General features: G+C 44.4%; 1 protein-coding gene across 1 annotated transcript; it reads left to right on the top strand.

The window, feature by feature from the left end:
* Positions 4,187-12,962, top strand: PLEK2 (pleckstrin 2). The gene is made up of 10 exons (XM_021401504.1): positions 4,187-4,361; positions 6,482-6,646; positions 7,609-7,790; positions 8,477-8,568; positions 8,888-9,075; positions 9,440-9,541; positions 10,505-10,588; positions 11,819-11,897; positions 12,510-12,637; positions 12,741-12,962. The coding sequence occupies exons 1-9, from the start codon at positions 4,314-4,316 to the stop codon at positions 12,635-12,637; spliced, it is 1,068 nt and encodes a 355-aa protein (XP_021257179.1). The 5' UTR covers positions 4,187-4,313; the 3' UTR covers positions 12,741-12,962.

Raw genomic sequence — 12,966 nt, 5'->3', positions numbered from 1 at the left:
TTCTTCTGTGCTGCTAGAGGACTAAATGCATGAAAAATGCATTTTTAGATGTTAGGACAGCCTCGTCATGGTTTGAAGTTGTATTCTGCCTATCTGATACCTTTTTGGTTTTCTTTTTATGAACTCTTGACTAGCTCTTCCATCATTGCCCATTCACTAAAACAGTGAATTGGCCTCCCTTACAACACGCGAGTACTCTGACGAGAGAACAAAATACATAAGACTGAAACATCTTCCAGTGATCTGTATGCTGAGATAACGCTGTGAAACAAGGCATTGAAAGTGAGCCAGCCAGCCCTGTAAGAGTGTTACCCAGGCATTACAATTAGCGCTGCCTGTCAGAGTCAGTAACTGACTGGATGTGTTGTAGTAGCTGGAAGCAGGAGCTCTGAGGTGGCTGATGCAGGGCTGTTAGCAAGGTGCCCGAGGCAGCGCCGTGAGCTCGGCTTCATTCTCCTGCATGGTTTGCACGTCAGTGCCTTAGTTAGGCACTGTTGAGGATCCTTAGCACCTGTGATTTCTTCTATCTCAGCCAGTCTGTTTGGTATGTCTGTGTGTTTGCCTACCAAGCACTTTGTTGTGTGTTTTGTGTGAAAATCTCTGTAGAGTTGCTAACGTGAGGTCACGTTTTCCTGCTGTTCGTTAGCAACTATGCTGCTTGCTACATTGTAATTGGAGGACCAAAGTCTCTGCTGCAAAGCTCATGGAGTCAACTGAAGGGGAAGGTACAGGTGTACCTGCAGACAGAACTTGGCCCATAGCATCAGTTGTAAGGATCTCAGCTTGATTTTCATATCCCAAATACATCTTGTAAGATTGGCAGCTTGGAAACTGTTTTGCTTACAGAATCTTTTAAGGAGTCATTAATACAGAGAAACACAGAAATGTTAGATGCCGTCAGGCACACTATCTGGTAACACAGTCCTGTATCCTGTTTCTGATTACAGGAAATAGTGGCTGCTGAAGGAGGACTGCCCAGCTTTCTCGGGGTTGTTGTGTTTTGTCTGGTTCTCAATAGAGTGAAAATTCCTTGCTTTACTCTCTCTTTATTCCGGCCTTCATTATTTTTCAGTTGCGGTGGAACTGGCACGTTGTTCTTTGTAGCCAGGTCTGTTCTTCATTTCTCATAGAGAATAAGCAGCTGAACAGCTGTTTTCAAACACTGCCACCTTTGTACAGTTAACTTACAAATGCTCTTGCATCGGAATACTCATAAATGTTTGCCATCTTCCACTTTCATCTGGAAATGTTTCATCATTTTTTATTTTGATCTGACTTTCATCTTATTTCATCCCTAATCCACTCAAGGAACTGAAGATTTAATGGCATCCTACACTAGAGGGCAAAGTCTTAGCATTTTAAAAACCTCAAAGTATGTAATCCCCGCCATGTGATGCTGTTCACGTTATAATATGCAACGGGAATTACAGAGCATGCAATGGTGGATGTCCTTTGGGTGGGTTTTCCTCATTCTTTGCTTCTTGGGGGACTGAACTGGAGGTACCAGTAACAAAATAAAGCAACCTGTGCTTCCCGTTAATCGTGAGCCTGTGCTCCTGAAGCCTGCAGCCAGCTGTTCCTGGCCATCCTAATGCAAATTCTATAGCATATGATTTATTTTGTGGCCACTTGGAATGGAAAACGTGTCTGCCACTCAAAATGCTATACTGGCATGTGGAAAACACTAAGTTTAAGTGGATCCAGGGAAAAAAATAATCCTCGCAATAATTTTCAAGTTCTGCCAAAGGCTTAGTTTTTAGAGCTTTCTAGGTGTATATGGTTCAAAGCTCATCCTTTTCTCCTGAGAGACTTAAATGCTAGAACTTGCCTGAGTATGGCAGGCACGTGCTATAGTGTGATCTGCTGACCCATCTCGCAGCGTGTGACCCTTTTCCTACAAAGCTGAGAGGTCTGTTACTGTTCATGCTCAGGGAGCAATCTGTGGATGGTCAGTTAGCCTCGCCTAACCGCTACAGCATGGGGAGGGATGGATACGAGCTTGTTACAAATATCCCAAGTATCGAAGAAGTACCTCGAAGTGTTGGAGTAAGTGAAGGCTCTAATTTATCAAAACCAGTTGGTGCAAAACCTGTTGTTTGGTGACTGGCCAGGGGAGCTTTTTCTTCGCCATTCTTCATCAATTTGACAAAAAAATTCTTCACTGTTAGGGGTAATTTTGCCGAGATACATCTGTAGGGCTGTGGGTGGTCTGCATGCTGGAAAAAAAGGGCTCACTCCCTCAGAACTTGGACCAGGGCTGGTTATTGTGTAACTCTGAGATCACTGTCTGAGCCAGAGCTCTCTGCAAGCTCCTACCTGTCCTGGCCAGCGTGGAATTACCTTCCACACCTGGTGATGGGCTGCCTGCAGTAACAAGCTGAACAAGGTGAAGGCAAACCTCAAGTACAGTGGCTGGAACCTGGTATTCCTGGAGCCTGTTTGAGAAACCTTGTTTCTACCTAGACTTGTGGCTTTTTTTCCTGGATTCAGCACTGGTAACGTCTTCAAGTGCCTGCTTGTATGAATAGTGTATATACTTTTGGTTACTACCTGAAGTTTAATAGTTGTAGGACAGTGCAGGTGTGCAGAGGGTTACGTTTAATTCTGCTGTACCGAGCATTTGTTCCCAAGATTCTGCTTCTGAATGCACACTTCTATTTGTGTATATGCCTATGCATATAGGTACAGATAGTTCTTAAAAATTAAAAATTAAAAAAATCACACATTCAGTTCCTTTGTACTTCAAGGCAAAAAAAAAAAAAAAAAAAAAAAAAACAACCAGAAACATTTTTCTTTATGAAAATTTACATTGGTACCTAGGATAAGGCTGCATACCTGCAAGAGAAACTGATCCTCTGGGTGTCCTGTTAAGCTCACTGTATTGCCTCAGACAGTCTGAAGAGCAAATTGGGATCTGGCTTACACAGTGGCAAGCGGAGTACAGAAGGAACTACTCACTTCAGGGTGGGTTCCCTGCTTTTGAGACCTCAGCCAGCATAGCAACCAATATTTCTGTTTATATGGGATTTTTTGTTTTTAACTTTGATTAGCATTCAGTTGTCCACTGAATTTCTCATGATCTATGCAGGGTTGTTCTCCGGGTGATCTCCCGGAGGTTGTTGTGTCTGAATACCTGCTTCAGAAGCTCCCTCTTCCTCCCTCCTTGTCAGATATATAATAAAAAAATAAGGTAATGTCTTGCTTGGTCCGTTTCCTGGGTGCATGAAAATGCGACCAGCAATCTGAGCAGAGTGCAAACACAGCAGAGCTGCTTGAGAGAACGTGGCTGACTGAAGAACTCTGTTTTTTTCCTCTTTTTTTTTAATGCATAGCAACAAGTGCTTTGTTATGCTTTGTTGTGCAGTGCGTCATGCTACTTATCACAGTCTGTACCTTTATCTGCATCTATCGCCTCAGTTTGGCTACGAGTCAGGAAATGCTCACAGTACAGCAGACTGTACACTGCAGCTGTCTGAAATACTCATTCTGACTGACTTCATCAAGACCTATCGAACACATTTGTCACGGCTGAGGTTTTGAAAAATGAAATAATGGTCAAGCTCCTGTTCAGGCACGAAAAGGCACAGTTTTGGAGGCTCTGAAGAGTTTCAAGTGGTCGCTGTACAGTGTTTGTTGATCAAACTGCTGTTCTGAAAACCCAAGGGGTTGCATCCATAGGGATTTATGTTGTTAAGTTGAAGTAGGCATTTTTAGGAATATTGGTGTATGTATCCAGTGGTCACTGAAAGCAGGGTGGGTTTGGGAGACTTTGGTAAAATACATTTCTGTCAAAGCAATTTTTTTAGGCTTGTAAAATTCTCCTTGTGCTCATTCTGTTACACATGGGGTGCTCTGATCTGTAGAACCCTGTAAGATGCACTTATTAGATGAGGCACGGAATGGCTTTGTCTGAAAATGTTGAGGTGCGGTTCTACGATGCTGCTTCTCCCTCCTTGCAGTCCCTGTGTCTTACCTCATTTGCCATCATGAAGCTGCTGCTTATGTTGGCTTACTCACCGCGAGGTGTTTTTTTATTGCACTGAATTTGGTGAAATTCCTTTGAGATCCTTTTCAGACCTCCCTTTGTTTCTCTCCCCAGAGGGCAGGTAATGCACCAGAGCCAGCTCAATGTTTAACTAATGTCTCATAGGTGGGAAGAAAGAGAGAAAGAAGGGATAGGAGCATACGTCACAGATGAGGAGGAGGGTCACAGAGAAAAATGAGCTCTCCTCAGCTCCAGGCGTGCAGAGGGACGGGCTGCCGGGGCCCAGGTGCTTCTTGGTGGGACAAAGCTCTGCTCTCTGGGGGCCGTGATGGAGGAGACCACTGGAGTCCTGAAGGAGGGCTTCCTTGTCAAGCGGGTAGGTGCTGTGGCCTCCAAAGGGGAAAGCAGCCCCTGAGCGGCCTGTTGGTGTGGGTTGGAGGGGCCTCTCCAGGCTCCTATGGGGAAGCTGCGGGACACACAGGCACTGACTGCCCTCCTGTGAGTTCCTTGAGCTTGTGTTTGCCCAGGGGGAAGAGAGGGAGCTATCAGCATGGCTCCATTATCAGAAAGGCAGGCACACTTCTGCAAAGAGCACACAGAAATATTGCCTGGCAAAGGCTACGTGGCAGCGGGGAATTAGCCATGGGAAGGCCGGACAGAGGTTTTGGGCAGTGTCGTCACACAGCTTGTGCTTTAGTAGGCGCTGTGCAGGGTTTGCTATTCCGTTTGGAAGGATGGGGAACAGATTATCCTTTTTTAAGAGGGTGAGAGCAATACAAACATAGGAACATGTCCTAAGTAGCAACTTTCTTCCACACCTCTAAGTTCCAGTGTAAGAAAACAACTGGACAATGTGAAAGGTTTCAGCCTTTCCCAGTGCTTCTCTCCATGGAACAGAGTCAGCCTTACCAGGGACGCCAGGGGGCACTGAGCCGGGGTGTAAGCAGCCTTCAGAACCAAGACAGAATGACTAATATGGTCTTTGCACACACCAAGTGCAATTCAAAGGTTTGTTCAAAGCTTTGCCACGCCTTAGGAAATGCTTTTCTGCACTACGTGTCTGCACTTCTGGTGCTAACACGATGGTAATCCTTGCCAGGAGCTCTGCTGGCAGGCCAGCTGCAGGCCACGTGCAGTCTGAGGTGCTCCCCACTGCCCCTTCCATGGAGCGGGAGGAGCAGTCCCAGCTCATGCTCTTTCTTGTCTCCAGGCTATAGTCGTGCTTTGTGGCTCTTACGTGGCTATTGGATTTGGGATGGGAAGCCAAGGCACCATGTCTGTGAGGGGAACAGGGCACTGTCAGCATGCTGAGCTGAAAATACCAAAAGTCTGTGAAGTTTGATAGGAAAGACAGCAGAGAAAGGATGAGTAAAGGAAACCGAGGGAAGAGGGAACAAGAATGGGAAGAGATCCAGAGAAAAAAAAAATGAAGGAGTGGGATCAAGTAAAGGAAACAGGTTTCTTAAGAAGAAGGGAGTAGACGCAAGGAGAAAGGTGTGTTATAAACAACTGAATTAGGTAATGTAAGGTTTTGTGCCTATAAAGTAAAACATGCGAGAGTCAAGTAACATTAAAGAAAAAGAGAGACAATATCATCTCCTGAAAAAGAGGAAATCTCCAGGAGGGAAAGAGCCATAGCAAAGGAAGGACAGCCAAGGGGATTTGCAACAGATGAGAAAGACAGTGAAGAAGGTGAAGGGAAGAACAAAACCAAGGCAGATAAAGTGTGTTTAGTATAGACTCAAATGCATTAGTTCTAACGTGGTTTGGATTTTAGAGACTTGTTACTCCTCTTTTATTGGAAATTGCTGAGCTTCTCCTTTACTCATAGCAAGTTAATGGGCTTTGATTCCTGCCACAACTGGACCTTGCATGTTCCTTCCTTCTGGCAGTGCCCACCTCTCCCAGCTGCGGAGCTTCCTATGCCCAGCACTTTGCCTGCAGACCACGATGTTCCCACATCCATAGAAAGACAGTCAGCTCCCTGCACTGTGAGGCTGGACCTGACCTGCAGAGAGAACTAAGCATGCCAGTACCCCACCTCACTCATTGTTCTCTCCAATGCACTTGGGCAAAAGGCAGCTGGGGGCTATTTATGGTGAGGAAAGAGGAAGTATTTTAATCTTTATAACCTAGAATGCGTCTGACAGCAGCCTTCTTTCAGTCTTTTGCCAGTAAACAGAATAATTCCTTTGCAGGAAACAGTAGCATGGGGAGTGTTTCAGCCCAGGAGGCTGAGGTAGGCAGCCTCCCAATAACAACGTGAAGGGATGCAAGGAAAGGGCGAGTCACCTTTCTATCCTCACTCTGTGATTTTATATTGATGGAGCTGTGTTATTTCTTTACTAGATATGTGTATTTCAGGGAGAACTGGATTCACAACTGCTTTTCATGATCCTTTTCAGTTTGTTATTGATTTATGGTATTTCATGAAAAAGAAGAAAAAACACCAATTTCTCAATGCTTGTGTTAATATGTGGATTTCTTCCCCTCTAGGGACATATTGTTCATAACTGGAAAGTAAGATGGTTCGTTCTGCTGCAGGATAAGCTGCTGTATTATAAACTTGAAGGAGGCAAGAAGGAGTCTTCTCCAAAGGGCAGGATCCTTTTGGATGGCTGCACTATTACTTGTCCGTGTCTGGAATATGAGAACAGACCGGTATGGCTGGAAACGTGTATCCCTCCTCAGTGACACTCACTTTATAATTTCTCTCTTATCTTTCCCCTCCTGTTGATTTCTTTGATTGCTGCAACCATATCACTGGGGTATGTATTTCAGAAGTAGGTGCAGCCAAAAGCAAACAGCTATTTGCAACGTAACCAGGACTAGAAATTAACTCCTTCCTTGTGTCTTTGTCATCCCCTGTGCTCAAATCTGGGGCACAGTCATCATAATAAACAAACAAAATTTCTCTCACACCCACCGGAACAAATGCATCAGCGTAAGAGTGTGTGGAAAGTGGACATGAGCAGCTCAATGAAACCTGAGGAGGATGGGGAAAAAATGGCAGCTCATCACCTCTGGCAGTTGCCCTAAGCCCAGCTGTCCCCACGGAGTGCTCCTGGCCATTTCAGATTCCCTTTTCAATCCAGTGGGACTTCACTGCTGTGGAAAACTTCCAGCAAAAAAGCTGTGGAAGGAGAAGTGCCTCCAATGCTTCTCTGCTCACCCATGGGCAGCTGTCACACAGACCTCTCCGGAGTGGGGCCAGGAGGAAATGACTCTGTAAATTGCTTACTATTTCAGCGTTTCTCATGGCAGAATGAGCCTAGAGAGAGTCTGTAGTTGTTCAGAAGGATGGATGTGAAGGCTCTGTGGTCAGCAGAACGCTGCTAAGCACTCTGGTATCTGGGTGGTGTGTTCTCTTCCAAGCTCATACTCCATGCATGCAAAATCATGTTTGTAACTGAAAACTCAGGGATTTGGGTAAAAAAAAGGTCATCTCCCCCCAAAACAGAGCTGCGCCCAGCATCCTTCAGGCCAATAGTTTCTTGCTACTACTCAGGTAGTATGCCATAACACACTAATTTCTCTTACTTGGATAGGTGATGAAAGAACCAAAATGCAAGTGAAGGACAAGAGCTAAACGTTGTTACTGCTTTGCACTTCTCTCTCTACAGTTGCTCATCAAACTAAAGACAAAAACCAACACAGACTACTTCCTTGAATGTTGCTCTAGAGAAGAGCGAGACTCTTGGGCTTTGGACATCACAGGAGCTATTCATGCTGGTCACCCAGTGCAGGTGCAAGAGCTTCACAGAATGAAGAACTCTTTCAAACTGCTAGAGAACATCAGCCTCCAGTAAGTGTTCATGGTTTCTCCTTCCACTGTTGCTGTATTCCGCAAAGTACATGAGCTGCTGGATGGGATGGTGAAGGGAAGCTTCTCTCTGCACAGATCTGCTCCTTCATCACCAGGAGCCTCCCAAGGCATGGGAATGCACTTCTTCCTGACTCTAATTTTTGGGTGTATGGAGGTTCTGCACAGGCACATCACTGCTGGCTTGAAGGCTACTCAGCTGCAGAGATAGTCTGGCTGGGGAGATCTATTATCTTGCAAGTTGTAATGTCACAGAAGGACTGAGAGACGACTTTATGCATGCCCTGCTGGTGAGCTCTCAGAGCTGACAGCCAGAATCAAGGCTAGGATTTTTAGGGCACACCATATTAAACAAGAATTTATTTTAAGACTTAGAAAAAAGGCATTAATTCTAGTTTTGTTGAGAAAGTATCTGGAATCTGACTCTAGCTCAACTTGAAGTGCTTTAAAATGAAGGATTCATTACAAGGCATCCTGCTTAGTGCTGTGCACTGAGAGAATAAAGTTTTGCTACACGGTACCTAGCACTAGAGGTCAGAGAGGTATCTAGGTTGTTTCACAGCTTTGTGCTGGCAATCATCAGGGCATCCTAGGCACAAAGAGAAGCACGTGACAATTTTTGCCCATCTTTCTAGTTAAGTAACTTTGTCCCATGTACTCTTTTACAGCCACATAGTGGATAAAATGCGTGACAGCAGTACTGGAATTAAGCTGACCCTCAATGTGGAGCAAGGCAATAGATACAAAGAGACCTTCACAGGTACGCCTGCTGCCTCACCTCTGACATGCCATCTTGCAGGGACAAGGGAGCTACTGCATTGCTTTCACGGTGGGATCAGTTATGGCCCAGCGGAAGGTACTGGCGCAGCTGAATTCTCCATCGCCTTTTTTCTTATGCTCTTTGGATATACGGAAGCACACAGAGGACCCCCCACTTGTGTCATCCTTACCCTTCACTGGCAGCCTTTGTGACAGTGCTGAAGTGTTACAGCAAAGGCAGGCTTCTAAGGCAGGAGGCCATTTATCCGCCCTTGGAAGAGCGTGTTCCCTTAGTCTGAGAGCTGCCGTTCTCCCCGCAGGTTCCGCTCTGGTGGACTGGCTCATCTCCAACAGCTTTGCCGTGTCACGGTTTGAGGCCGTCACCCTGGCCTCCATGCTGATGGAGGAGAACTTCACCAAGCCCGTGGGGGCCCGCAGCACCGGGGCCACTCGCTACAGTGACCTCTCTGAGCAGTTCCTTGACGACTCCACCGCACTGTACATGTTTGTAAGTGATGTGGCTGCCAAGTGGCAGCTCCTCTGCCCTTTGTCATGCACTTGATTTGGGGCAGCAGTAAAGGGGACGTGCACAACACGCACCCACAGGCAAAATATGCAGGTGTGAAAACAAGCGGAGCGGCTGTGGGCTTTCAGTAGTTTAGTACTGGCACTTCTGCTGGAAACAAACGACTACATGGATATGGAGAGATCTACAAATCAAGTGATTTGGTATTTAAAAAGGGTGCAGAGCAGAATTTTCTCAGGAAAAAAGCAGCCAAAACCAGATCAATTAAAATAAAATGCAGAATCTTGTACTTTGGAGTGTATTTAGATGAAAAACAAACGTAGGGCCATCTTTTCTGTATTTGCAGGCTGAGACCAGCAAGAAAATGCTCAGTTCCAAGGAAGAGCTACAATTTAACATCTCCGAATTAAGTGGCACAATTGTGAAGCAAGGATACTTAGTGAAACAGGTAAATACAGTCTTTGAACTATGGCTGGGAAGCAAGAAAAAGGGCAGCTGGTACAGCTCAGTGGAGAATGTTTCAGGGGCATGGCAGTAGAGTTGTGTCCAACACAGTAGAACTTGCCTACCAACATTATTACCAGAGATCATGAAGTGAAGAGTACCTGGTTATAAATACATGAGCTATGGAACTTGCTGCTCTGGCAGGATTACTTGGATATTCCGTATGCGCTGAGCATATACTGAAAGACACAAAGCTGCAATCAAGAGTCCCACACAAACTCCACCAGAGCTGCTACAGTCACACCAAGTGGATCCACTGTTCCTCAGGGTTAACCCACACCATAGGGATTGCCCAAGCAGCCACGATATCCTGGGGATCATGGCCAAATTTCAAAGCTGAGTAAATTGGTTTTTGCCTCAAGTGGACATTAGCTTGCAAACAGTCACTCAGACACACACACACAGATGCTCTGGTGGGAGTGAGTCCTATTTTTTTTTTTCCCAAGCGTAATTACCTGTCCATGCTAATTACTTATAGGATCCCACCCTTAGTCTGCAAGACTGTTTCAGACCTTTGCTATAAGCAAGATGAGGACCAGTCACGTTGGTTCACAGCAGAACACAGCCGTTTACAGAGGGAACCCCACCTGCACTGCACAGTCACACTGAATTTGAATTTAAGAGCAGGAATTTGTTACGTAATCACTTGGTCCTTTCACTTTTCTTTCTCAGTTCTCAGCACAAGAAAGGAATAAGGAAATGTTAAAGAGGAATATGGATAAGGAACAAGAAGGATGTTAAGCAAAAAATCCTGGGAGCTATTAAGATGTCAGAAAAGTTTTTTTTCTCTGTTGGCTGCAAAACATCTATTTTTCAGCATCTATTGAGGCTTCCCACACAGCCTGCAGGAAAATGGCCATTGCAGAATGTATGTGCTGGCAGTAATGTTATTTCTTCCATTTTGCAGGGACACAAGAGGAAAAACTGGAAGGTGAGGAAATTTGTTCTAAGAGCTGATCCTGCTTTCTTGCACTACTATGACCCCACTAAGGTATGTGAGTGGGGAGCTGGTACCCTCAGAAATCCTCTTGCAGACCTAAAAATCATAATGAAAATACAATACAATTATGCTGTGAATGTTTCTCTCTCCCAAATCTCCTTCTGGATTCTTCTGTTGATTTCCCAGGGAGTAAGACCTCTCTGGCCTTGTCCTCAGAGGTTGTGTCTGAATGATTCTATGTCCCTGAGTGCCTGCCTATCTTTTCCCCATTGAGATTCCTTTTCCTTAGATGTAGAGCAGCCACCTTGGGGTTACTCTTTTGCTGTATGCACACAGTCTGTGACAATGCTCCTGCAGGGGTTCTTCCTGGGCTGTAGTCTTTCTGGGCAGGCATTCCATCACTTGAGAGCAACACTGAGATTTCCTCTGTTCTTTTTACATCTTTGAATAGGGTTCCCTTGACCTCAAAGTATTTACAGGAATTTCTGACACTCAGATTTAAATTTGCTCAAGGAATAGGAGAGTTTATCAATTTATCTTCATGGGTGTAACCATTGCAGTGAAAGTGACCTGGGAAGGCATGTGGATCCACCAGTCCCAGACACACAGGGTACCACAAAGCTCATCGGGCTACTACGATGAACATGTATAGGAGGGTTTTATGTAATTTTTAAAGAAAACAGAGTGACTGAGAAAACAGTAACAGTTTTAGATTTTATGGACCTGGTTCACCTTTTTTTTTTTTTTTTTTTTTTTTTTTTTTTTTTTTTGACATTGCAGCTTGCCTTTGCAGTGCCATTCAGTCAAACTGCAGAGTCTGAAGCTCAGGCACAAGGTCCTTTCATCTTACAGGGGAAAATAGATTTATTTCCATACAAACTCAGTGAAAAACTGCAAGCTAAAAACTTGCAGATATTTTTTGTTTGCTTGTTTTAATATGGGTTGTTATTGATAAACCTGTGCATAAGTTTGAAATGTGACTGTTGGCCTGCCTTTTGTGCTTTTCATTAGTCTCCACCATTCTCAGCTATAACAGAGAAATACCTGAGGCTGAAACAAAACAGTAACGCATCTAATTACACATTCTGATTTTTGTGACTTGAATGATTTGTATCCAGAAAGACTGGTGTTGCATCTCCATCTGCATAAAAATAATTGGTGTGGTCTGAGAAATGATTCTAATTATGGTACTTTGCAGCTAAGTCTCATCTCCTTCGTGTTGTGTTTGTTATTGTTGTTTATTTGTGTTTTTGTTTTGTTTGTTTGTTTGATTGTTTTCAGGAAGAAAACAGACCAGTAGGTGGGTTTTCTCTTCGTGGCTGTCTTGTCTCAGCTCTGGAGGACAATGGAGTCCCAGCAGGTAAAGCGGGAGCCTCTAAACTTTGCTACATATGTGCTTATGCGATAGCGTTACAGTCACTGGGAGTGGTTTGTGGTTTGGCTGGCTGTACAAACACGCAGGCCAGCCTTTCTCCACCCCTTGCAAGAGAGGGAAAGCAGCCAACAGAAATCCCCGTACTGCTGGGCTGGGCTGTATCCTAACAGAGGGGATGGTTTTTTTTTGTTTTTTGTTTTTTTAAATTGTTTCTGCATATCTTGGGTGTTCCATTTTATGGACTTTTCTTACTCAGGTGACACATGAGAGAGTCTCAAGAAACACATTAATATTCCAGAGTTAATAGTTAAAGAAGAAATGCCTTTTTGGATGTTACTGAACTCAAAGTCTGGAGGGAACCCCTGATGCTGTCCCTTTTTTATGTGTCCTCTCTATTTGTATGTACTCTCATTTGGATCTGCTAGAATCCAGATTTAGCAGAGACAGAATGGCTTTAGTTGTCTCGTCTGTAACGAAATGGAGAGATTTGACACCTTAACTCACTAAATTAAAATTCCTCCATATTAAGGATTTTTATCTGCTGCAAATCAGTTCTCTGTGCACTTTCCCGATCTGTCATGTTTCTTATCTCGGTAGGTGTGAAGGGCAATGTGCAAGGCAACCTCTTCAAAATCATCACCAAAAAAGACATTCATTATTATATCCAGGCCAGCTCCAAGGGGGAGCGAACACAATGGATTGAGGCGATCAAACCACTGACATGAGTAAGATGGACTCCATGCCAAATGATGTCACATTTGTGACCACGTTTCCTGCTCTCTTTGTCCGGGAGTGATGTTAGTTTGTTTGTTTGTTTGTTTTCCATAGACATTCTATTTTTGTGATGTGTACTGTCGTAGCACCTACCAATTCCTGGCAGATCAGGATCCTAGGTGGTGAGGAGTCACGCAGATCTGGAAGAATTTAACATCTAACCAAGAGACAAAGAAAGACACGTGGATACAAATAAATGACTCTTTACAAGGGAACAATAGGACAGACTATTTCAAGATGGAAGAAAAAAAATCTTTTGTACAAGTATTCAGCCTATATC

Source organism: Numida meleagris, chromosome 6 (assembly GCF_002078875.1).
Source record: "Numida meleagris isolate 19003 breed g44 Domestic line chromosome 6, NumMel1.0, whole genome shotgun sequence".
Classification (NCBI taxonomy): domain Eukaryota; kingdom Metazoa; phylum Chordata; class Aves; order Galliformes; family Numididae; genus Numida; species Numida meleagris.
The sequence above is the reverse complement of the archived record's forward strand: the minus strand, read 5'-3'. Positions and strand labels throughout refer to the sequence as shown.

Coding starts and splice junctions, on each gene's coding strand:
- PLEK2 (XM_021401504.1), top strand. CDS start 4,314: ATGGAGGAGACCACTGGAGTCCTGAAGGAGGGCTTCCTTGTCAAGCGG. Junction 9,076..9,439: donor CCACCGCACTGTACATGTTT/GTAAGTGATGTG, acceptor CTGTATTTGCAG/GCTGAGACCAGCAAGAAAAT. Junction 10,589..11,818: donor ACTACTATGACCCCACTAAG/GTATGTGAGTGG, acceptor GATTGTTTTCAG/GAAGAAAACAGACCAGTAGG.